The 25,770-nt window shown below is 41.0% G+C and overlaps 1 protein-coding gene across 1 annotated transcript in view; it reads left to right on the forward strand.

Annotated features, from left to right (window-relative positions):
- The window catches only part of LOC111144508 (nei like DNA glycosylase 3), a 47,391-nt gene extending 24,255 nt beyond the window's left edge, over nucleotides 1–23,136 (forward strand). Inside the window, exons 5-10 of the mRNA XM_022498822.1 lie at nucleotides 2,560–2,634; nucleotides 4,457–4,623; nucleotides 13,167–13,324; nucleotides 14,785–15,205; nucleotides 20,900–21,074; nucleotides 22,660–23,136. Of these exons, the coding sequence (XP_022354530.1) occupies nucleotides 2,560–2,634; nucleotides 4,457–4,623; nucleotides 13,167–13,324; nucleotides 14,785–15,205; nucleotides 20,900–21,074; nucleotides 22,660–22,842 (1,179 nt within the window). The 3' untranslated portion in view covers nucleotides 22,843–23,136. The remainder of the gene's footprint in view (nucleotides 1–2,559; nucleotides 2,635–4,456; nucleotides 4,624–13,166; nucleotides 13,325–14,784; nucleotides 15,206–20,899; nucleotides 21,075–22,659) is intronic.
- The last annotated feature ends 2,634 nt before the right edge of the window (nucleotides 23,137–25,770 follow it).

The following is a 25,770-nucleotide window of genomic DNA, read 5'->3' on the forward strand; positions in this document are numbered from 1 at the left end:
ACGCTGACCACTTCCTTTACAACCGCTGTGTGCTCCCCCCCTGCCCACTTCCCGATCCCTGTCCTCTATCACTTGCTTTGCTTTGTATTGTCCCCGTACCATTGATCACTTTCGAATATAACCTCATTTGTACTTGTTAGATTTATTACTTAAAAATCTGTCTCTTCCTGCTCCAAACACAGTCTCTCATGAGGGAGCTGTCTGTTTTCTTCATGGAGGGATCCAAGCGTCTAGAACGTGGGGTCTGGCACAGGGAAGGCATTTGGGAATTATCTGTCGGGTGTAGGAATGAAGTAAGCTCACCACTTGCTCTTTGTAACTGGCATATTAAATTCACATGCTAGACACACTCCCATATTCCTATTTATGGCTACTTTGACATTAGCAAATGCTGTTTGGGGGGAATAAGGTTGGCAGGTGGATAGCAAGGACTGAGGAATAAGGGACTAGTAGGGAGATGGAAACAATTTGGAGGACTTGTAAAAGCTCTGCTGGAAGAAGGGGAAAACACAGACCATCTGCAGGGGTCGGGGGTGGTCAGGACGAGGACTGGGTTTTGTTGTGTTTTCCTTGTTCTTCAACTGCAGAGACACAAACTAATTTATATAAGGGCAAAAAAATAGTCAAGAGGGAGAGATTAAAATTGTAGGAAAGAAAATGGTGATTAATAGGGCAAAGTTGTAAGAAAGTCAGAGATTAGAACCCAAAGAAGTCTTTAGAACCCAGGTAGAAAGCTAAGCATATTTTAGTTTCTAAGGGAGGAACTCTATGGCTTTTATCTACACCCAGCTGGTCTCTTTAAACAAAATCATTTTTTTACACGAGTCCAAAGATACCTTTTGATTTTCTGTAATTATTTCCTAGTTTTCTTTAAATCCAAATCAATAAGAAATAAGTTTTCAAAGAAACTGGTTAATGATTTTTCTAGATTAGGTTCTGCTTTTTGACTCTTGGAACAAGTTGGTTAAATTTCTGTAACATGGGAGTGATGAAACAGAATTTTAATGAGAAGCAAGCTTTTTAAAATCACGTAGGCCTCTGTGGAAAATGTTTTAGAAAAAAAGAAACTGGAGTACTGTTACTTAGAACATTGTCATTATCTATGATAAACTGAGAATTTACTTTTTATCTGTATATCCAGCAGGCCATTCGTCTAGTAAAAGATCATTTGCCCACATGTCTAGGAGCTGAAAAATTAATGATAGTTCTCAAGCTTAGCTATTAGCCCCCTAAAATCACATGCACAATTATTAAAAAAGTTTAGTTTAACATTTCAAGGTTTGACTAAATATAGTATATAAGATATGGTAAGAAATAACTCAGTTTCAAAGTGTTTATGTTTTTTGTGTTTTTTTTTAATTTTTATTTTATTTTATAAACATATATTTTTATCCCCAGGGGTACAGGTCTGTGAATCTAAAGTGTTTATGTTTTAAACTTTAAATAAATGAAAAATAGACATAATATTTTTGTAATGATTATGTTGATTCAGTGATTTTAGGTTTTATAGTCATTGATAAATTAGTTTCTGTTGTATATAGATGTTTGCATATATTCACATACATAAACAAGGTTAAGTCATCAGACAAGCTATTTTCTGGCATCACTATTGAAAGCACATGCCGGGGCGCCTGGGTGGCTCAGTGGGTTAAGCCTCTGCCTTCGGCTCAGAGCATGATCTCAAGGTCCTGGGATCCAGGCTCACATCAGGCTTTCTGCTCAGCGGGGAGCCTGCTTCCCCCCTCTCTCTGCCTGCCTCTTTGCCTACAACAACAACAACAACAACAAAAGCACATGCCAAATGGTAATTAATTCTACAAGGGTAACACTGAGATTTATGCCAGACCGTGACACACAAAATTCTTCCATAATTGCTATTTCTGAGTTCTTCCGGGTGTTAACAAGTACCCTGATATTAATGGGTGTATATCATTTTAAAGCTTGATAGTGACCTTGATGGTCATTCATTCCTGTGCTGATTTATCCCTTTCCCTCCCTTCCTTCTTTCTAGTTTTCTTTGTTGTTGTTGTTGTTGTTTTTGTTTTTGTTTTTCAAATCCAGGGCCAAAACACATTGCTGGGACTTTGAAGATGTCTCATACAGAAGAGATACTTATTTAGAATTATTTGTATTTAAAATAGAAATTTAGGGGCACCTGGGTGGCTCATGGGTTAAGCCTCTGCCTTTGGCCCAGGTCGTGATCTCAGGATCCTGGGATCGAACCCCGCATCAGGCTCTCTACTTGATGGGTAGCCTGCTCCCCCCCTCTCTGGCTGCCTCTCTACCTACTTGTAATCTCTCTCTCTCTGTCAAATAAATAAATAAAATCTTTAAAAAAAAAAAAGATTTAAAATAGAAATTTATAAACAAGAACGGTATTTTTTTAATCTGTGCTGTCATTTGAAACCATTGTTAATGAAATTAAATAGATGTGTGAGAAATAGAAGATATGCATATATTTTAAATCTGTATATAGTTTTCTTAGAACTCGCAACGGGTATTATTTTTGGAGAGTAACAAATTATGACACTGTCTTCAACGGTTTTTCTGTGTTTTAAGGTTTGTCAGTTGACAGATGAACAGACCCATTACCTTGTGAAAATGATACGTGACTTCAGCATTCTCTTCTACAGGGTAAGAGTAAAAATGTTTCCATTATGTAAAATGTCAACTATTTCCCTTTGGATTGCACCAAAAATGTTAAGGCTGTTTGTAGCCATCTAGTGGTCAGTGTGTAGAGGTACAGGAAGGGAGAGGGACCTGTGGGCAGCATAATTCACTTCTAGAAATCTGGTGTCATGGGTCAGTCCAAACTTGTCTACCAATAATTATATTAAATTATCTTTACACAATGTTCGGGAACACCTGTGTTAGCATTTTACTTAGACTTTTGTTCTATTTTTGGACATATGAAAGAAAAATGTAGGAGCTCCAGAGAGAGAGAGACTCAATTCTTTGGAATAAATATATCTCAACTCGGTCAGATTTTGCCTCTTGCTACCTGTGTGGTTTAGATTATTTAGATAATTTTGGTATAGTTTCTTCATCTGTAAAATGGGATAATAATATTTTTCTATCTACCACAAAGACTATTTTGAGAATGAAATAAGTACTTGCTAATCTATAAATTTTGGAGAGTTGTATATATGCTTATACCTCTGGATGGGCAGTTCGGGAAACACAGTTTCTCTTTTCAGCAGAGTATAAACGTGTCTGTTTTCTTTTCCCCCACAGTCCATTTTCTATTCAAAATTTTTAATTTTATTATGTTCAGATAGCAGGTATGATAGGAGTCTTCATGTGTTGGCCTCATGTAGTGAACCTCTTGTTTTGCAAGTCTGCCTTGAGGATTATGGCAATTTTAATATTCTGTATGCTGGGGCGCCTGGGTGGCTCAGTGGGTTAAGCCGCTGCCTTCGGCTCAGGTCATGATCTCAGGGTCCTGGGATCGAGTCCCGCGTCGGGTTCTCTGCTCAGCAGGGAACCTGCTTCCCTCTCTCTCTCTCTCTCTCTCTCTGCCTGCCTCTCAGTCTACTTGTGATCTCTCTCTGTCAAATAAATAAATAAAATCTTTAAAAAAAAAAATTTAATATTCTGTATGCTTGCTTACTCTTTCAGGGAAAGGTGATTATAGACCACTACCCATTTTTGAGACAGATTAAGTTTTGGGTATTTTAATACTTGGCTTAAATCAATGGAAGTTGTTTGTGTAATTTTCAACTTATATCTGGCAAGTCATATTTCTGGGCCTTGAGATTTTGACAGTGCTGATATAAACCCCAAACATTGTCTTTTTAGAAGCTTTAAATATATACGAGTAGAATAAAACTGTGACAGAATATCAAAATGTCTTTTGAATTAGAATGTATACCAAATGGGACATATTCTTTGCTAGGAAGGCTTTCGAATTTTTATTTTCTTTTTTAGTGAATTTGTGAGATTAAAAATGAAAAAGCAGCCTTTGTCAGGTCAACAAAAAAGGATGGTCTCAAGTTTTTCATTGTAGCAATAAATTTTTTTGCTTTTGTCTGTTGAAAGAGAGTGAGCAGCTTTAGTGTTCTAAAAATAATCAGATTTCTAGCTAATCTAGTCTTTTTCTTATAACCACATAATTACGTTTAATTAAAAAAAAAACTTAAAAGCATGAGCGACATTTTAAATTGTAGAACTTTTACATCCCATTTAGATAAAAAGATAATGCTATGCAAAGAACAATTTGAATACTAATAAGTTATAAAATAATGGCTTAATTATTTCACACAAATCTTGTTTGACAAATATTGCTGAGTCTTGTCAATAACTTTTCTCAGATGAGAGAAAAGATTACACGGACTTATGTACAAACATGTAAATTTTCAACAAATTATTTTCAGAAATGACTTTCTGGAATGTATCTTTGGATCCTTAGCAACACTGTTTTATAGATAATATTATAATGTTGTTTGTTTGTTTTTAGTGCCATAAAACGGGATCTGTTATCTCTAAACACTATAAGGTCTATAAGCGTCCTCACTGTTGTCAGTGCTGTTGCAAAATAACTGTGTGTCGCTTAGGAGAGAATAACAGAATGACATATTTCTGCCCTCGCTGTCAAAAAGAAAATCCTCAACATGTTGACATTTGGTGAGTTATCTAATTTAAACGTATACTATTTGCCCTAATCACTAACTCAAAGGCTATTAATAAGAACATAATTCAAAGTTATTTGAACCCTTGGAAGGAAATAGTAAATAACGTCATCAAAAAACCTGGGTAAGCTATAGATGATGTATGGACCACTTCTGGATTCAGTAGAAAATCCCCAGCTCATATGTTAATATCCAGCGTTTCACTTTAATCCCACTTGTAAAGTGATCACCAGGAGGTGTAGATAGGTCAATGATGGGAAAAATGCAACTATCTTCAAAAGTTCTTGCTTTATTTGGAAGTAATATTATAAAACCTAAGCAAGATGTCTTTACAAAATTCATGTCTTTTGGGTGAAACAGTCGACTGCTTACTAAACACATACATGGTAATTCTTCCAGCTGCTGATTATGTCTGTTCCAGTTACACCTTCCAGAACTAGGCAAAGAACCAGAGGGTAGGTTCAGGGACCCGCTGAGATGGATCTGAGCTACAACTGCATTGGTCACCTGACTTCCATAAGCCCCGGCGCTGACTGGTGGAGCACAGTGATATTTTGAGTCCCTTGGAATTAGTATCTGCTTGGAGCCAGTGTACAGTGTTCCCAAGAGGTCCGATTACTTCCTTTTTAAGGATGCACAGTTACCCTGATAAAAGTCCCTACTTCCCTTTACGAAAGACCAGGACACATATGAATAATCTAAAGGAATATGTGATTATAGGCCAAAATAACCAGAGCAGACATGAAGCCCATTAAGTGTTACAAGAGTTCAGGAATGTTAGAGGTTTATATAACCACACAAAGCGGGAAAGATCTAGAAAGAGTGTGATCTTCAAGTTTACTCTAAAAAGATGGAATTTTGGCTAAATAAATGAGAAAACAAATATTAGTTAAGTGGAAAGACATACCACAGCCACAAACCCTAACCATTCATTAGCATGGCATGTTGGAGGATGATGGGAACACTGGCCAAGCCCCAGGGAGTCCCTCAGGTGTTGGATCGCAAAAGCTAGTTTTCCAGATAGACTGGGATCAAATAATAGGACTCATTGGTCCTTCTGGGAATGGTTGATGTCTTGCGGAAATCAGTAGATTAAGGACTTTTCAGTGAGTGGGAAATGGTGAGACTAAACCTCACAGGTAGAGAAGCTATTGCAGTGTAACATTGAGAGAGGGTTCCTGGGCCTGAGATCAGGGCACTGGAAACAGAAAAGAAAATAGGTACTTCAATTAAAGAATTTTAAAAGTCAACAAGAATTGGGACAGATTTGGTATGTAGAACAATGTAAAAAGTTTCAGACTAATAGAAATGTTCACTGTATGGCTCTGAGAAAGTTGGGATACAGCAGCACAGAAGAGCTTTGTGTCGTGAAGCAACAGTAGATGGAAGAGATGCATCATGGGCCACATCCCAGGTGGCAGGTAATGGCTTCATGGTGGTTAAGTGAAGTATTCAAGAGATCGTTCACAGGGAAAGTGGAGAGGAAGGAACCAAGGTCTGAGCTTTAGGGAATATCCAGAGTAGGAGGAAAAGAGTGAGCCAAGAGAGCACAGTGGTGTGGTTAGGAATAAGGCAGGATAGGATGCCCCCCATGGAACCTGGGGCGGGAGACATCATCTTGCCGCTGTGGAACCTGGGCAGGAGGCGCCATCTTGCCGCTATGGATCCTGGGATGCGAGGCGCCATCTTCTCCATGGCAAGCTCAGTGATGGGCTGGAGGTGGTGTGCGGGGAGGGCTCCACCTGCACCTTCAAGTGTGTGGCTTTCTTCCTGTCCTCCCTCCCTTTGCGACTTCCTTTTCATCTCTCCTTCTCTTATTCTCAGCTCCTTTTCTCAGAATCTCTCACAGCTTCTTCCTCACCCCACTGTACTATTAGAGGTATCTGTGATGTGTTTAGGTATAAATATATTTATTGTGCAGATTTGTGGTTTCTTATTTTTAATATTATAGGTGTACATTTCTCTGACCAAAAGTGTTTAACACAGTGTCTGGCAGATAGAGGACACTGGATTCATGTTTACTGAACAGATGCTTAATGTTCTATATTTGTTTTCTTTGAATTGATAACTTTTGAGGCTTTAAGAAAGGTATTCTTGAGGCGCCTGGATGGCTCAGTCAGTTAAGCGTTTGCTTTCTGTTCAGGCCATGATCCCAGGCTCCTGGGATCAAGCCCCACCTTGGGCTGCCGGCTCAGTGGGGGATCTGCTTCTCCCGTTGCCCCTACCCCCCCACTCTTGTTCTCTCTCACTCTCTCCTCTCTCTCCCTCAAATAAATAAAATCTTAAATGACCCAAAAAACAAAAAAAGTATACTTCCAAATTGTTAAATGTGTTATTTACCATATAAATAATTGTCCATTCCAAAGGTTTTTTGAAGTTAGGTTGTAAAGCTCAGGGGTTCCTTGCAAGAGACATGGGGCACCTATGAATTAGGGGAGGACTTGCTCTACTGAAAATATTCTGAGCCCTGCAATCCCTCTTCCCTCCTCAGCTACTTCTGATTTAGGTATTGGCATTCAGCTTCAGACATCATTTGGAAAAGCAACTAAAAATGTGTACATAATGAAACATTTGAAAATCAGTAGTATTTGCCTTATTCTTAGAGATTTCTATCATGAAGTATATTCTGTTCATTTTCTCCATGAGTTTTTGAAAAAATTTTTTATGTTGACTGCATTTTCTCATTTTAAGTTAAAGTCATTTCGAATTAAGTTGAAGCAATACAAAAAGCCCCAAAAATACAAAAAGCAGTATTGATCTAAATCCCCGCGTTCCTTCATTTGTACAGTTTACTTAACTCCTTCATGAAGTTCTCCCCAAATTGTAGTCTTTATTGAATGCCTGTACCATCTGTTGTTGGCTCTAATTTATATACGAGCTAGCATAATTTATCCAGGTGAATATTTTTTCCTTGAGGGGAAACTGTGCTATTGTTTCTTTTCCCATACTAGTCCTTATTTTACAAATTTGTTTAAAAAAATCATTTGTTATTACTTTTTTCTTTATTAGTGTCTGCTTTACGTCAGGTACTGGAACTCCAAAGACAAAATACAGTGCAGCCTCTCAAAATGCTCAAAGTCTAAGGTGGGGAGTCAGTGAGTAAATAGTTCTTTAAAATTCCTTTGGGCTTGGAATGGAAGCTCTGCAGAGGGCAAGGTTCTACTAATGGTAGTGGAAGACGAGAGGAGGAAACACTTAAATCTATGTGGGAAGAACAAGGAAGTCTTTCTGGAGAAGGTGACCTTTGAGATCCGTGTGGAAGGAAATAGAATTTCATCGAAAACAATGGGGCGCCTGGGTGGCTCAGTGGGTTAAAGCCTCTGCCTTCGGCTCAGGTCATGATCTCAGGGTCCTGGGATCGAGCCCCACATCGGGCTCTCTGCTCAGCGGGGAGCCTGCTTCTCCCTCTCTCTCTCTCTGCCTGCCTCTGCCTACTTGTGGTCTCTGTCTGTCAAACAATTAAATAAAATCTTAAAAAAAAAAAAAAAAGATTCTCTCTCTCTGGTTCTGCTCTTGGTTTAAAAGAAAACAAAAGGCAGGAACATGCATTTGCAGAGCCACATGAAGGCGAGGGCGTTTTGTTCCTATAAGAAGATATATTCAGTGGGGCCCCTGGGTAGCTCAGTCGGTTGATCTCAGGGTCCTGGGATGGAGCCTTGTGTGGGGCTCCCTGCTCAGCGGGGAGCCTGCTTCTTCCTCTCTCTCTGCCTTCTGCTTCCCTGCTTGTGCTCTCTCTTTCTCTGTGTCAAATAAATTAAAAAAAAAAAAAAGGCCTCTGAAAGCCATCTAGTTTGGAAAGTTATTGAGAATTGCTTGCTAGTGAAGGAAAAGTTACTGATGTTTGCAAGGCAACGGTTAAGGCAGGTCTGAGCTCCTAGAGATTTTTGAAGGGGATGGAGCAATTCCAGAGAACTCGGGAGACATGAATTGAACAAAATCTGTCATGGGTTAACCTGGATAGGGTAGGCTTGCTCCGGCAAGAGAGTTTGATGACACCGTTGTCATGTATAAAAACATAATTTAAAAGGGATTTTTTGAGGACAATGACAGAAACCCAGCTCAAATTATCTTAAACAAAAATGGGAATCTGTGGGTCATGTAACCAAAATGAATATTGGTGGAATTCACAGGATTAATAGAAAACTATCAAAACTTGAGTCCTGGGGCCTGGAACCCGTGAAGGCGACCTCGCCTGGGCTCTCCATGGCTAGAACAGGGAGAAAGAATAAAGGAGGATGTAAGCTGCTGCTTGCTCAAGCCTCACGATGGTAACCTCCTTCTGGTTTCTGCAAAAGAAACACATTCTGGAGGGGCTCCCAGAAAGTATTGACGCTCCGTGAGCGAGGGATCAGATTAACCTGGAATAGCAGTCGATCCCCCTAAAATAGCAGCTGCACAGCCACTTGGTCATCCTCTTTATTCCAACCTTCTTTAAATGCTACTTGATTTTGTGTACCTCTTTTTGTTTTATTAACATTTACTTTGCTGTCCTTAAAAAACAATCTGTTTCATGTAGATAAAGAGAAATCAGTTGCTTCCCATGCTGGTGGTTGGTCTCCACTGAGAAGTGCAAACACTCCTCGGAGACATGGCTCTCCTCCACCTGTTTTGTAAGCGTCTGACTTTTGAGAACAGAGCCCCTCCCCGCGACTGGCCTTGGGATCACGGGAGACGAGAGTGGAATCTGGTAGTGATCGCACTCACGGAGAGGATGTACGAAGACAAGCCAGGAAGGTCTAAGGGGAGCCTAGAGGTTACCTTGACTTTGCTGATCAAAAGATGAGAACGCGCCCATGGAAGAGCCGTGGGGAGTGTTTGACAGAGTGACATCCAGGGAGTTCAAGCCGGTGGTGCCTGAGGGATGGCCACTGCCTTCAACAACGTGGAAATGATGATCTTCCAGCAGGGCAAAATTCATTCATTTAACCTGTATTTGTGACCTATTCATGGGACTCTCTATTCCAGTGGGAGGAGATCTTAGGAAGAAGCTCTGTGTCCTTGGATAATGTATGAGATTATCATATGTATGAGATACATAAAGTCTCTGAGGAGACTTTCGAAAGGTTCTGATTCCTTGTCAAGGTGGAGGGGCAGGTGACTGGAAGATCATGAAAAAGTCTCTGACTTGTTTATGGGGAGACGGAGGCAGGTGTGGCTCTGAGTGGAGCAGAATGAATGCGGGCAGAGGGTCTGGCCCACCATGACAAGAAGTTCTGGGTGTCTTCGGAGTGTGATGAGCTGCCTTCAGAGGTTTTGAATGGGAGAGAAGATATTGAAAGATCGCTCTGGGTAGCAGGGGGGTGTACTGACTTTGAGTGGGCTGGGAAGCCGCTGGACCGTTGTGAGCAGAGGGGTGGCATACACTGACTGGTGTTTTATGAGGATGGTGATGTCACCATGTGGAAAAGTGACTGTAAGTGTGTCCAGAGTGAAGAGATGGCGTCTGGGTGGCTCAACAGTACGACCCTTGGTAAATGACGGCAACTTGTGGTCGGGGGGGTGGAGGGTAAAAAAAAAATGGCTGAATTTAGGATCGCTTTAGAAGTTGAGGTAGTAAAGGTTAAGGGCTGAAATCAATTTAGGGGGCCTTTATGAAAAAAATATTTAAAAATTTGAATGCTAAGTTTGGTCCTACTCTGAATATTTAGAATAAGAAACAACAAATTATAATTTATAAACACCACAGACATGAGACAACTAAGATACTCTTATCAGCTGCAAGCCACAACTGTGTGTAATCACTTTTAAAAAAAAAAAAGATTATTTATTTATTTATTTGAGAGAGGGAGTGAGAGAGAGAGCATGAGAGGGGAGAAGGTCAGAGGGAGAAGCAGACTCCCCATGGAGCTGGGAGCCCAATGCGGGACTCGATCCCAGGACTCTGGGATCATGACCTGAGCTGAAGGCAGTTCCTTAACCAACTGAGCCATCCAGGCACCCCGTGTGTAATCACTTTTTTCCACATTTTGGCCTCATACTTCTTGCCTTTGCTGGGGGGTGCATTTGTCAAATGGCCTTGCAGCCTGGGTCATAAAGGCCCCTGAGCAAAGAATGCAGCAGACCTTTTCAGGTCCTTCTGAAAGTAGAGACACTGGGGCACCTCGTCCCGGGCACTGAGCAGATGCAAGATGGTGCTGGTGGTGCATGGGCCTTGCCTGACCAGAACCCCAGGACGGACGCCACAGGACTCGTGGCTGGGGTTACTGCATGCATTCTCTATGCTCCCCACTCTGGTCCATGGAGGAGAACACAGCGAGCTATGGAAGCTTTGGTAGCTTCAGAGTGCATTTGCCTCTGGAGCAGAGTGGACAGGATTCGCTGGTGGACCGAACGTGGGACGTGAGGGTGAGAAGCATTGAGAATCGCTCCCAAGTTTTTGGCCGGAGCAGTGGGTCAGGCACAGTGCCTGACCCATCCATCCATCACATGCACAGTGATGCCATTTACTGAGATGAGACGAGCTAGCAGGCTTGCAAGGTATTATGTGGGGGGCGGTGATCATGAATTTTATTCACACTAGTTTCCTGCGGCTGCCCATGACAGACAACCACAAGCTTGGTAGCTTAAAGCAGCAGAAAGTACTCTCGCAGCTCTGGATGCCAGAAGGTCAACATCCGTTTCATGGGGCCAGAGGTATGGACAGGGCTGTGCTCCCTCCAGAGGCTTTAGAGGAGAATCTGTTGCCTTTTGCAGCCTCTGGTGGTAGCTGGGGCTCCTTCCTTTGCAGTCTGCCTCACTCTAGTCTCTGCCTCTGGGGTCACATCATCACCTTCTCTTGCCAGGGTATCAAGCTTCCCTCTGCCTCTCTTCCAAGGACACTGGGGTTTGGATGAAGGGACCACCCAGATGATCCAGGATAATCTCCCCATGTCAAGATTTTTAATTACATCTGCAAAGGTCCTCTTTCTTTATAAAGTAATGTTTGCAGGGTCCTGGTAGTATGACCCATTATCTTTGGGAGACCATTGCTCAGTCCAGGACAGATGTATGTTAACTTTGAAATTCCTATTGCACTTCCAAGTGGGGATTGAAAAGAATTTCTTAGTAGGTTATTGAGAAATGGAACAGTAAGGGGAAGAAATGCTTCCACAGCTTCTATAGGTAACAATGAACATGTGCTTATGGTTAGTGAACTCTGTAGGATAGAAGATGAAAGTGGTGAAAAATTGTAGCATACAAAAAATCTGAAGATTATTTAAACTGTGTATATTTAATTATGAATAAATGCATTTTGCTGCCTTTCACAGTAAGTTGGTAGGAGGGCAGGAGTTAGGCCAAGTACACAAATTCTATGGGAGGTCGGCGGTTCCCTAGAAACAAATACTGAGTAGCATTAAAAGTCAGTAACGATAAAAGAACCACAATGAGATGTGTCTCATTTTCAGATTTTCTTATGCTATTTGTTATTTCACCAGACAAGCTTGATTTTAAAAACTGCTGTAATTCTATGTAAGGAGCAGAATGTTCCAGGGGACAGGGTACTGCTGCAAGTCAAAGAACTCATGCTCTGAGATGGGAGGTCCCATAGCCTTTACCAGAAAGCTTTTCTCCGTGTGGATGTTTAGAATCCTGAAAGAAATCCATGGCTCTGCCATGTTGCTTACCCACATGATGTGCGCTAAAAAACTATGTATTTAAGAGTAGGGTTTCAGCAGAGCTTTTAACGGTATTTTGCATAACAATAGTCAATTAAGTATTACCAGAGGTGGGGGGGCGCCTGGGTGGCTCAGTGGGTTAAGCATCTGCCTTCAGCTCAGGTCCTGATCCCAGGGTCCTGAAATCAATTCCCGCATCGGGCTCCCTGCTCAGTGGGGAGTCTGCTTCTCCCTCTCCCACTTTCCCTGCTTGTGCACTGTTGGTGTCAGGTAAATAAATAAAATCTTAAAAAAAAAAAAAATTCCAAATGGGAAATCATGATTTACGTTTGAGTCCAAAAATCAGGGTTGGTTTTACTCTTTTCTTATGAATCTATTAGCTATCTAACAGGAAAGAGTTTTACCTAAGGGGAAGTAATATGAGGCCAGGAATCTTTTTCTTCATTATTGATCAGGTAGTAGATCTAGTGCTTAGTAGACCCTGTTGAGAAATTCTGGAGAGACATGCACATGAAGTAACTAAAATTTTTTCTCATTTTACTTTCCATGTTCTAATTTCTGCCTAAGTCTTTTCTTCTCCCCACCTCCTCCCCACCAATTTGGTTGTATAAAGTTATCTCAGTTTGGCTTTGGGAAGAAGGACCACTTACCTAAAACATTATTTGAGAAATGCTTCCTAGGAGTTATTGTCAACTCTTTTTAGTGGGTTTAAAAACAATAACAACAACAAAATCCCCACAACTCTGACTTAAATAAAAACGTTTATTTTTTATTTCTGTCTTTAATAGCAATCAGCAGGGCACAAGAGGAAACATTTTATTCCAAGAGAATTAGAGCCAGTACACACGTGGGTATTAGTGGTTATAAGAATTTCTAAAATACCCAGAATGGATAAGAACAGCAGCAACAGTGTTCGTGATTAATGTCAAAAATCCTTTTGCAGCAAGTTGCCCACGAGAAACATGACAATCAGGTGGCGGTCTAGCAGAGGGGAGCACGTGGCCCGGAAATGGGAAGAGCAATGGGCGTGTGTGGTCTGTACGCTAATAAATAGCCCGTCTTCGAAGATCTGTGCCGCTTGCCTAACTTCAAGACCTCCAGGTAAGCCTGGATTCTGGTTCGGAATTCCTTCTGCTTCAAAGAGGGCTAATTATACAAAGGTATATATCTTGTTCCACCTTGATATTGCATAACTAAGTCAAATGCTTTCTTTCCGAAAGATTTAAAGGAATTGCTGGCCTTTGCACGTAAACCACGCTAATATTCTGTTAAGCACTTTTTTTTTTTTTAAACAGGGAGGGGAAACATGCTTGTGCTAAAAGAGTATGTGCCTTTGTATCTCAAAAAACGGAGATGATCACATCTGTTCTCTACTATTTCTAATGAATTATTCAATAAAGCTTTGTTTTATGCAGATTTCAGCAACTTTGGAGTTTGTTATTCAGTCCAAGTGCTTTGTAAACTGAAAGGGAGGATTTCTGTAAGAATATCGTTGCAGGTGGAATAGAAAAATGCTGAATTTTTTCTCTTCTTTATCCTTCCTACCCCTTGTTATTAAAATCTTTACCCAGACAATTGTACTGATTTCATTGAAATCCTTCAAAATAACTCTTTACAGCTCACAATTTCATGTGTTCAGAGAAAGTTAAACCTCAGAGAGAGCCCGTGATTAAGATCCCGCTCATTGATGTGGCTCCTATTGTGTTCTCAAAGCCTTCTTTCTTCCTTCAATTAGCGATGAGAAAGTTCGTTCTTGACTTGCGGACCCCACATTGTGCCTGCTGTCACACGGCGTTTTGTTCTCTGGGCCAGAAAGGCAGGCCTCGCCGGGTGCTCACAGCTTTGCTGGAAGGGACAGCGCCTCCTGTTCTGGGATCTTTGAGCAGAGAGCCCTCAGAAAACCACAGTCTTAGGGCTCCTCGTTCATTTCAACCGAAATGCCACTTTGCATCTCATTAACTATTTTCCTTTTATTTCTCTGAGTACGAAAGACTGGTTTATTCCAGTCCCGACTCCAAAATCCGGGGATGCTTTGCTGAAACATTTTTAATTAATGTTTAGTCTTTGTAATTCATCTTTGCTTAATTTTACTAAGCCCTTCCCTTTACTGTGTCATTCATGGAAGCATTCCTGGTAATCCAGAGACAGGTGTCTTGCCACTGATCTAAAGACTCATGGCAGACCTGAGTCTGCCTCTTAATTACCGCTGCTTTACTATGTTGCCACATAGTAACGGAATTGGTAGCTCCGTGACCTTTAAATGGTAGACCTAGTAGGAAGCAAATATAAATCTTTGTTAAACCACCTTGGAGCCTCTATGGGTGGTTGAAATTTTCTTCTTTATGTAATACATCATTTCCTAGCCAGATGGCTAATCCTTAATTGTCCAAAGTAACTTTGTGTTATTCATTCTACGTATTCACTATCATAGGTGAATAAGTTTTAGTCCTGTAAAAAGATGTTTCAGACAGTCAATATATTACAAATATGTAGGTTTATATGTATTTCATGTAGTCCGTATAGTATAGGGATACTGCAGAGTTACCACTGTCTCCTCCCAGATTCGGTAATCAAGAACGAAGAACATTCCATTGCCTTTACCGACTTAGTGAGGTATCCTTGTAACAGCTTCGGAAAACCAAGTAAGGAAGTGAAGATCAACAGGAAAACAGCATTTGGAACTACAACCCTTGTTTTGGCCGATTTCAGCAATAAGTCCAGTGCTTTGGAAAGAAAAACGAGCCAAAACCAGACCCTAGATGGAGAATTTCAGAACCGTTCGCCGACTCACGTTTGTTTTAATGACCCACTGCACCGTTCTGAGGACAGAGCAAACCACGGATCTCAACCATCTGACAAAGCAAATGTATCGCCTTCGCTCTGCCCTCAGTCTGAATTATTTAGTCCAGCATATAAAAAATCGAAAACAACCCACTCCTCATCACCAGACCTCCGAAGTGGTAAGCCTGGATTTCCTGCCAGGTATGATACTTCTGACCTTGATCTTGAAGGTATTTGCATTAAGTTTTAAGAGGGCAGGGAAGTCATCCCCTGCTAAAGCAATTTGCGTTGATTTTGGAAGGTAAATCAAACCAGGAAAGATGATTATGGTAATTTACTTCTCTTGCTGTCTCATGGTAATTTACTTCCCTTGCTGTCTCTAGCTCATAATGTTAAAGAAAGGAAGAGATTGAAAACAGAACCTTCTATATCTATTTGTAAAAAGTTATTTTATCCTGACTGTAATTGTCTACAGTTCAATACAGAATATTTGGAAAAAAATTGGGCGTATAAAGAAAACTTTTTAAATCCCCCATCATCCCACCTGATATCAATCACCACTGTTAACATTTTTGTTTAATATATTTCCTTCCAAAGAAAGATAGTTCTTCTAAAGGAAAGGTCACTCATGACAGTTTACTAAGTGTCTTCTAAAGAGAAGGGGATCAGAGTTACTTTCAGTAATATTCCTCCTAGAGAAAGTGGCTTATCTCAGTAGCCCAGTGGGGTGGTGGTGGTGGTTTCAGCCAGTAAGGGCCAAAGAACACGTGTGCGACTTTTGTATCTGAACTTGAAAAGCTGTCATTTTGATTAGTAAATACTAGAGACCAGATACGTTTTGAGACGATGAACTTCACATCTAGGAGAAGCTCCCTCCCATGCCCGATTGCTGTCACCAGAGATAAAGCAATGTTAACAAACATGTCACCCCCTCCCTTAGGATTCTTGTCAGCGCCTAAAACTGCCTGTCCACACGACCTTGCTTACACCCTTTATCTGGGCTTCCTTCCTCTCACAACCTGGTATAAGGCTCCCCTCATAGAGAAACATTTCTCCACAATTTTTTTCCCAGCCATGTTTCCCCCCCCCACCCACCTTCAGGAAGCAGGTGCTGTCCATCCTGCATTTCTACAGTGAAGTGAAGGTGGACAGTCTTCTTCCCGGGAGTCTTTCAGTGCCCGTGGCGATGGGCAGAAGAAAGTTGGTGTGTGTGGGATTGAAAGTGACTGTGGGGGGAGGGTTGCATTATTAGCTTCTCCCCAGATGGACTGTGTCTTTGCTGAGGGAAAGATTCTTCCCTCAGGCAGAAAGACAGGGGACCGGCTTGGGGTACCATCCCAGACTAGCCTCTGGGAACCCTTAGAGCTTATTTCATAATTCTGAGGCAGTATTTGGTCAATAGATGCTTTTGTCTCGAGTCTTCTATCCCAACTCGAGATTTACCATCCAGTTAGTCTTGATGATTTATCCTTGGCTGGTTTCTTAAAAAAATCTTGTTCATAATCACTTGTAATAACTGCTTTAACTTTTGTCACTGATACTGAGGAATGACAGACATTTGAATTAAGTTGTGGAGGCATGTCACTGACTGGATCGGACACTCCCTTTACACTTTCATCCATATTAATGCCTAATGAACCCCAATCAGAGGTCGTGAAGGAGCTAAGGTCTGGAAGGTCTGAGTTGGGAGGCTGTCCTCTAAGAAAATCACTGCTGAAGTCTTTCCTGGGCTGTAGCTTCAGCAGAAAGAAGGAGAGGCGAGCATTTGAAAGTGTTGTGGCCTTCCTTGTACCCTGATGGAACATCTTGGCATATTTTTATTTCCTCAGTGCTTTGTAGAAAATCTCAGACAATTTAACTAATGAATTAGGGATTTAAAAAAACATTAATGTAACCTTAAATTTAAATGATTTCTTCATAAGCCATTAGTAAGAGGGTCGTATGATTAATCACAGCACACAGCATTACTTAGAAACGCCGCAGCCTGCGTTGAATAGAAGAACCCCAGGACCGAGACTCTAAAATCAATCAAGATCAACTAGCAGAATAAATGTCAAGTGATGAAATACATTCACCCAGCAGCCCTTCTGCACCCAGCTACTTTACAAGGAATAAATTGCAAATTACTGTCATTTATTTCATTTTTCTCCTTGTCTGGCAGCTACAGTGTTCATCTTGCAGACAAGATGCAGAGCAGAAGCTTACAACATAATACGATTAAAGCAGGTGGTCCACTCAAAGAATTTATAGCCAGTTTATTTTTTTTCTTTAATAATTATATGGTAATTAATTCGCCTTTTGTTCTCTTAGTGACTGGGCTCATCACCACATGATACGTGCTATGTTGATGAGGCATAATTCCAGATTGGTCTTTCCATATACTTGAATTTTATCCAGCTACTGGATTATAAATTGGGTGGTCAAACCGGTTTTTAAGCACTTCAGAATAACTGCTAGAAACGGCTTTAAGTCTTTGATCCAATTACTATAAATGCAGAGCGAAACACTGGGGTACGTAGTTCCCACGTAGTACGTGTTTTCAGTTAAGGTTTTTCCTGAGCTGAGCAGAGGCTCATTTGGAGGAGAAATAAAGATGGCAGCATCACTCACATTTTCTCCGGTCTGCCAGTTAGCGTCGGCAGAGCTCCACCTCTCATACCCGGGAAGCATGGACCCCTTAGATGCGCTTCCTGTCCCCTTTGCAGGTTCCAGTCCCCAAGGATTTTAGAACCACCGGTGACCCCCTAGGATGAGTCACTGAACCTCTGTTTTATTTCGTGAAATACCACTGAGCTCCAAAATCTACCTTCAACAACGCTGATTAGTTCAAAACATTTTAGGCAGTGTTCTCATTATAATGAATCACCCTATCTGTAAGATAAGTTAGACCTTGATAAATCGAGCATTGAGAACTACCCACTTTAAAATTACAGACTTGTGCATGGTCATGTCCTTGTTCTCGATAATAGTCTTTATCTGATCTCTGTTCAGTGTTACTTATTTATTAATTAGCAAGTATTTATTGAGAACCTATTACGCATCAAGCGTTGCTCACTTCTAATGACTTTCACTTTACCATGACAGGGCCAAACCTGGCCCACCGCCTGTTTTGATCAATAAAGTTTTATTGGAACACCTTCCATTCCCATTGGCTGACATATTTTCTATGGCTGCTTTTTATGCAACAGCAGCGGAGTTGAGTAGTTGCAACAGAGACTGTTATGACCCACAGCCGAATATATGTGCCATCTGAAAAGATTTGTCAACCCCGGATCTATTATATAAACAGGCCACTTATAATCCACTATGAATATTCAGAGTGATGGTTCTAGTTATCAAAGCAAGTTAAACTATTTTGTATGCTAAGTTTACCTAAGAAAATGGTCTGCTACATTTTAGAAAGTTTTTAAGTAATGATGGGAACAAAGAGGAACCAAGATGTCCTCAATTAATCAGAACATTTAATTATCCTGGATAATGTTTTCTATCATAAAATTAAGATTAGTTATACATATTTAGAGTTGATATGATCACAGGTGGCATCAATATCTTGGTTACATTAACTCAGTGCCTCACAAGTTAATGTGTGTAAGAATCATCGGGGAATCCTGTTAACATCCGGATTCCAACTCTGTGGGCAATCCCAAGCAGGGGGTAAGGCTCTCCCAGGTAATGCTGAGACTTCTGGTCAGCGGCCCCCCCTCCAAGTACTAGGGATAAGATAGCATGTGGATATTTTTGTCTTTAACTTATACCAAGGAGGAAATGGAATGAAAGCCAGAAGATGAGGAACTCAAGGGTGTCACTGGGGCCTTCCCCCACACACCTTAATCCTACCTTCCACCTTGCCCCTCCCCATAAAGCTCTACTAGTAAGAGAAATGGAAACCTCTCCTGGGTATTTGGAGCTCTGGAGATGTCTAGGTTGAAGCAAATGGGTTAGAAGATGTTCAACTAATTGTTACCTGAGGTAGCCACCTTCAAAATAATGTAGAAAACTGTGTTGGCCTGTGTGCATGTTTTTTGTAAGAAAGCATCATTTCTCTCCTTTCTATTAATGTTCTTTACCCTTTTTTCATTCCCTCTTAACAGTTTTTTTAAAAGCACATTTATGATTCCCTTTGGTTTTGACATGTCTTGGCTTATCTACAACCACCTACAGATGTAGCTTCCCTGGAAGTTAAAGTTTTAATATCCCCTCTCTTGGAAGGGGCATTGGTAAAATGGAGGGAGTGTGGAAAAAGAAAGGCCTGTTGTCTTCAGGCTTTGCTATTTCGGGATGGTATTACCTCTGATTCTAAAATACTGGCTAGTGTCCCCCACCCTGAAGAAGGTAGCCACGAAAAAGTTGCTGGCAAAATATTTAACTGTAATGGTTTCCTTAGCAACACCTGCTGCGTGACCAGCTTCAGAAACTACCCTGAGAATACCTGAGTTAATTGAAAGCAACATATTTAAGCATCTGTTTTATAAATGATTTCTTTTTTTTTTAAGATTTTATTTATTTGTCAGAGAGAGAGAGCAAGCACAAGCACGGGGAGCAGCAGGCAGAGAGGGAGAAGCAGGCTCCCTGATGAGCAGGGAGCCAGATGTGGGACTTGATCCTGGGACCCTGGGATCATGACCAGAGCCAAAGTCAGTTCGTTAACTGACTGAGCCACCCAGGCGTCCTTTCTAAGTGATTTTAAAACAATTTCACTGCAAATAAAAGACCTCATATGTCAGTTATATCTCAGTAAAACTGGAAAGAAAAAAAAAATACCTCACACTTTGAACATTTCAATTGAATATGATACCTTGAAGCATCATTACAGGAATAAGCATATGAAGAATGTTGTTTAGGAAGAAAGAAAAAGGGGAAGTATTTATGATTTTTAAGTATTTTTTAAAAATTATTTAAGAGTGATATTTTATCCTGCCCTAGAAATTATTTAATAATGATATTTTAACCAAAACAAATGAGGGAGGATGAATTTTTTTATCATTAAAAAGTTTTAAAATAGCCATATTAAGGGGAAGGACTTCTGGTTTTAATTAATGTAAGCTCTTCTCTTCAACTGGTTTATTAAAGACCAATTCTTATAAAGGTATTATTAAAAATATGCAAAATATTAAAAAAAAAAAAAAAGCTTAAAATGATCATGAAGCTCCTTTTCCAAGAGAAAATTCCTCTTCTCCAGCTCACAGTAGAGGTCGGGCTTCTGACCTTTGTCCACGGTATGTGGGACTAACCTGCAGATACTCTTGATCCTAATTGTGGGGGAAAACAAAGCTTCCCTAGTAGCTTTACAGAACACACATTTCTGCTCCGCCAGGCAGCCGGTGCCTTGCTGAAATATGATTGCAACTATTATAGTAGCCTTGATCAAAGAAAAGCATAGAAAATTGTCTTTAAAGTGGACAACAGAAAGGGTGACCTCGTTGGCTCTTGTTGGAGCCATTGAAGAGAGTTTGCTACAGGTGAGAAAATAATTAGAGGAGACTGACATTCTAGTTACTCGGGGTGGGGGGGGGCGGGGAGCGGCGGACTTGAGAATATTTTAGGGGAAATCAAAGGGGCCACACTATAATCCTGAATGAGGGAAGAACTGGGTATCACAAATGAAACGTAAGTAAGGTGGGTATACTTCGTGCACACTTAAGCTGTTTTTGTTCTTTAGAAATTCCAATCGCGTGCGTTGAGTGCACGGGTAGCTTTGGAAGTAAATTGGGATTACCTGGGAAAACCAAGAATTAAAAAGATGTCCCAGCGTGTGTAATGACCTCCAGTGGACCATGGTCCACTTTTTGGTCCCATGTCTTGGTACCAACAGAATTCTGACGCAGGGGGGAGGTGGTGGGAACTGTCCCTTCAGCGCTGTTAACACTGTAGTAACTTTGTAACCTGTCATTTCAGTGAACTTGGAATTAATCTGGCAGATGGTACTTGGGCATTACATGCTGATCGTCCTCGCTGCAGTAAACACAGCCGCCGCTGCGTTCTCCGAGTCGTGCGGAAGGATGGCGAAAACAAAGGCAGGCAGTTTTATGCTTGTCCTCTACCTAGGGAAGCGCAGTGTGGATTTTTCCAAGTACGCGTAAGATTTTTTTAAGCTCACTCTAGTGTAATTGAATACTTCCGTTATTAAAATGTAATGAATAGCGGGGCCCCTGGGTGGCTCAGTCAGGTAAGTGTCTGACTCTTGGTTTCAGCTCAGGTCATGATCTCAGAGTTGCGAGATCAAGCCCCACGTCAGGGCTTAAGATTCTCTTCCTCCCTCTGCCCCTCCTCCCAGCTTCTCCAAAAAAAAAAAAAAAAAAAAAAATGAATAGCAATCTTTTTCCCAGTTTCATCTTTAAATTTTATTTCCTTTTTCACCTTTAAATTTCAAATAGCCATACTGACACTTCAGTCAGAAGCCTGAATGCTGAAGAACTTAAAATTCAAAGAGCTTCATCAAAACAAACAAACAAAGAAAACATAAATAATAGCCATTCAATGATTCTAGTATGTCACATATGAGCCACAAGTGTAGATGTGTTGCCCTTGGTTTATAAAGATAGAAGGATTTGAATGATTTACCCAGGTGGCAAATAATGAAGATACAAACATGCTCTTCCTAATTTCTGAGTTTGTGCACTGGATAGAAGTACACAGGAAAATTAGTTAACATTCCTTAGGTTTACAGTGACCTTACTAAGTCCCATTACACAAGCTTGCACAGTAACAATGTAAGTGGAGAGCAGTTCGTCCCCCCACCCCCGCTTGTGGATCTGGGTGTGTCCCTGGAAATGAAGATGGGAGAGGGCACTAAAATCTGGGGTCCTTCTTCCTCAGGTTCACCTTCTCTGTTTCTCAGGGTGTGAGCCTCTCATATGCTGAGTGTGACTCTAATGTTGAAAGATAGGTATTTTTCCACTTGTTGCATCTGGTGCATAACTGAAAAAAAGAAAATACTGATCTGTTTCATTGCTGGAGTAAAAATTTTGGGGGTTGGGCTCATTGAGAAAGAAAATCTCTTTCTTCAGTGTGGTACCTTACTAAGGAATTTTCCGGGTTTTAATCCCTGCACAAGATGTAACTCTGCCCTCCTAAACTGACACATATCCTCTTCAAGGAGATTTTGTGGATGCAATGAAAAAAATATTAGGTAACAAGTTAATAATATCACAGCTGGCCCCCAACCTCCCTTGAGGCCTAAATTTATAAGACTAATACAAGGGAATGTGACTAAATTCATCCACATAATTCTGCATTGGATTCTTTCTTTTCCTAAGAGATGAAGGAAATTTAGTGTCAAACATGTAACAAATCTTTGATCTTCATTGTTTGAACTGAAACAGACTGATAACAGAAATATGATGGCTTGATGGCAGGATTCTGATCGTTTTCAAATATTTTCCATAAAGAGGAAGGAACTCCTATAAGCATACCTTCAGACAAAGAAACTCAGTCATGGCAGTTTTCTGCATAATTCAAGCAAATCTGTAGGAGATGCTCTTACAGTCTATAAGCTTTTTTTAAGGGCCGGAACTAATGACCTGTGTCAATTTCACAATGCCTGATTAATAGTAGCAGGGAACGTGGGGTGCACTCATGATGTGCACCCTGGCTTAGTCTGTACGTATTTCTAACCTGCTCCTAAACTTTACAATCCTTCTGTTTTCACCCTGCAGTGGGCAGATTTGTCCTTCCCATTCTGCAACCATGGCAAACGCTCCATCATGAGAACGGTGCTAAAGATTGGACCTAATAATGGAAAGAATTTTTTTGTGTGTCCTCTTGGAAAGGCAAAACAGTGCAATTTTTTCCAGTGGGCAGAAAATGGACCAGGCATAAAAATTATTCCAGGGTGCTAATATTTTCTCCTTCTGTAGAATATCTGGCATTTAATTTCTTCAAACCATATGTAACGTTTAGTCCCCTTTTGTTTAATAGGAAGGCTGTAGAATATCTGTGGCTTTTTTTATAGTTGTTGCAATATTTGAGAGATGTTCATTTTTTTTTTTTTAATGGGTGTCATCTTTCCATTCTATGGATGATTCTTTTACCTGGATGAAGACTTTGGGTGTTTCATCAGAAGTACTGTATATTCTATTTATCATGTATATGTAATGCAAGTAATGACAATAAAGTATTTTTAGTGCGCTGTTGGTCTCTTATAACTTCTTTGGGGAAGGAGTGACTTTTTTTTTTCTTTTTTAAGGAAAAGATTATCAGTCCAAGGAAAGAGCTGAGTCTCCTATCTGTAATGAGTAACGTTCTGGGTTATCGCCGCTCTTCACAGCATATGATTAAAGTACTTCTTGTTTTCTTAAATGAAATTTAAGGAAATGAAGTCTCCTTTAAGGAAAAGAACACTTGCTGGTTTTTATTCTATTCCACAGACATCAGGTTCCCTGTTAGATGCTAGAGATAAGCCAAACACTTGGATAACTTCAAATGCATTTTCCTAGAAACCTGTGGGGATTCAGAATATAAAAGTAACATTTAGGAACAGAAGAAGTTGTCTGTAGATCTTTGCTAGAAGAGTTGATATTAAGTTTTTCTGATCTCAATTTTAATATCTGAAATTAATTATTTAAAAACAAGTCCATTTAAAAAGCTTAATATGCTATTATTTTTTCTCATTTTATCTTCCTTCTGTTTTTTTTTTTTACCCCCCCCCCCCCGCCAAATTTAGTGCAGGTAACTGTATAATTATTTACCAAAAGAAAAGGAAAACTTCAGTCTTACATTGCTTCTGCATGTTTGTGGAAAATTCCACTCAGAGCTGGTTCGGTCTATGAAAAAGATGTTTTAGAAAAGAAAAGGACTGCAGAGAAATGGCTTGACCCCTTTCCCATTCTGTCGCTACAATGTCCACGCACAGCTCTTAGAGTCACCAGCATATGAAATTCTCCGCAAGGTCAGAGCATATGCTATGGTCTTATCTGCATTTGAACTCTACATTGACGAGACAGACTTGGAACCAATCCAAGATCAGTGATCCCAACCCAAAGAGCTCAACAAGACAATGACAAACAAGGCAGACTCGGACTGGGCTGGACCACGGGTGAGCTTCGCTGACCTGGTGTGAAGTTCCCAGGTGTGCATTCAGAACAAAACCACAGACTTCCTGTGCCCCGGGGTGGGGAAGCCCATCTCTAATGAGGCTTCCATAAATGAGCAAAGTAACGCCAAGGAAATAGAGGCAAACGAAATGCAATCAATTTCAGCATTGTACGTGTAGATACTTACCTGGTAAGAAACATGCAGGATTTGTACGAAGGAAATTTTCCTGAGGAGCATCAAAGAACCAGATGGACAGGCCAGACAGGATCTTGTTTAGAAAGAATGGCTGTTTGGAAAATGACATTCATTCAGACCTACTTTGGAGTTTCAACTGCATCTCCCTTCAAAACCCCAAGGAGGTTTCTGTTTCCATGGTGGGGCAAGCTCTAACTGGACCCAACTCTAGTTTCTGGGCAACCGGATAACTAGGTTCTGCACACACTCAACAACCATCCTGGCGAGTGAACCACAGCTGGCAGATTCTGGAGAGGTGGAAGGTTTGGGAGGCGAGACCAGCTGGAGGTAACTTGCCATGCACTACAGCTTTAATCCTGAGAGCAGAACAAAGCCAGTGCCAAGCGGAGCTGCCACTGGAAGTGGCAGAAAGTCTGTCAGAAAGGGGCCCAAAGAGGCCACTGGAAAGGGGGAAATAGAGATCCCAGAGGAGGAGCCCCAAGTTCTGTGCTTAAACTGCCCTTGTCCTCGCCTGACCCCTGAGTCACCCCAGCCACATGCGGGGACAGACTGCACACAGAGCAGCTAAGGACAAAAGAACTCAACTTGCCTGACAGAATTTGCAGTTTGCATCCAACCCAGTTAATTGCCAGTGGAGACAAAAACAGCAACACTCTCTAGAGGAATGTCCCCAGTGCCGACCCACCTCCATGTGATAGTCAGGATGCCATCCAAATTATGCAACATAAGAGGAACCAGGATAATGTGACCTAGTTTCAGGGAAAAGACAAACAACGGAGACCGACTCCAAGATGGTCGAGACATGGGAATTAGCACACAAGGGTTTTAAAGCAGCTGTTCAAATGATGCCCACTGAGGTCCATGCCAAAGGAATTCGATGCCTGCCCAAAATGCAAATCGTTAAGAAGCAATACGGAAAACCTGAAAAGGCAAATATCTGAATAAATATGAAATATTTCCTATTTTCTCTTAGTTTCTTTACAACACATGGGACTGTTGAAAGCAAGATAATATAACATGTGATGAGACGCACGATACATGCAGGCGGGCTGTGATGACTGTAGTGTAAGGACAGAGAGGTCGAAGGAGAAGATTCCAGGTTTCTACATCTTATGCGAAGCGGTACCCTTTTATCTCAGTGGGCGGAGGTTAAGTACGTAGACGTAATACCCACTCCTTTTCAACCACCCTTTCTTCCAACATTTTCTCAGTCCCACACACTGCCCCCATCCTTCTGAGATCCCAAGGATACAAATGTTGGGTCCTCCGATTGCCGTGGTCCCTGAGTCTGCCATTACCACCAGGGAGACCCCCAGCAAGCTTGTTTATGTCGGTGACTCTGCTTCTCAGTCCTGTAATTTCCAGCCTGGTTATTTTGCGTAACGTCTGTTTGCTAAGATCTTCCATTTTTTTTAAGTTGGTTTCAAGAGAACTTAGAGTTGATCTTGGAAGCACTTGGAAAATCCTGGTCAGATCATCCAAACATCTCTTCGTCTTGTTAATCACCACCGGTGCAGCGTCTTTTCTTCTTTCCATCA

The sequence above is a fragment of the Enhydra lutris genome, unplaced genomic scaffold, assembly GCF_002288905.1.
Source record: "Enhydra lutris kenyoni isolate GAN:26980312 unplaced genomic scaffold, ASM228890v2 scaffoldscaffold11, whole genome shotgun sequence".
NCBI classification, from domain to species: Eukaryota; Metazoa; Chordata; class Mammalia; order Carnivora; family Mustelidae; genus Enhydra; species Enhydra lutris.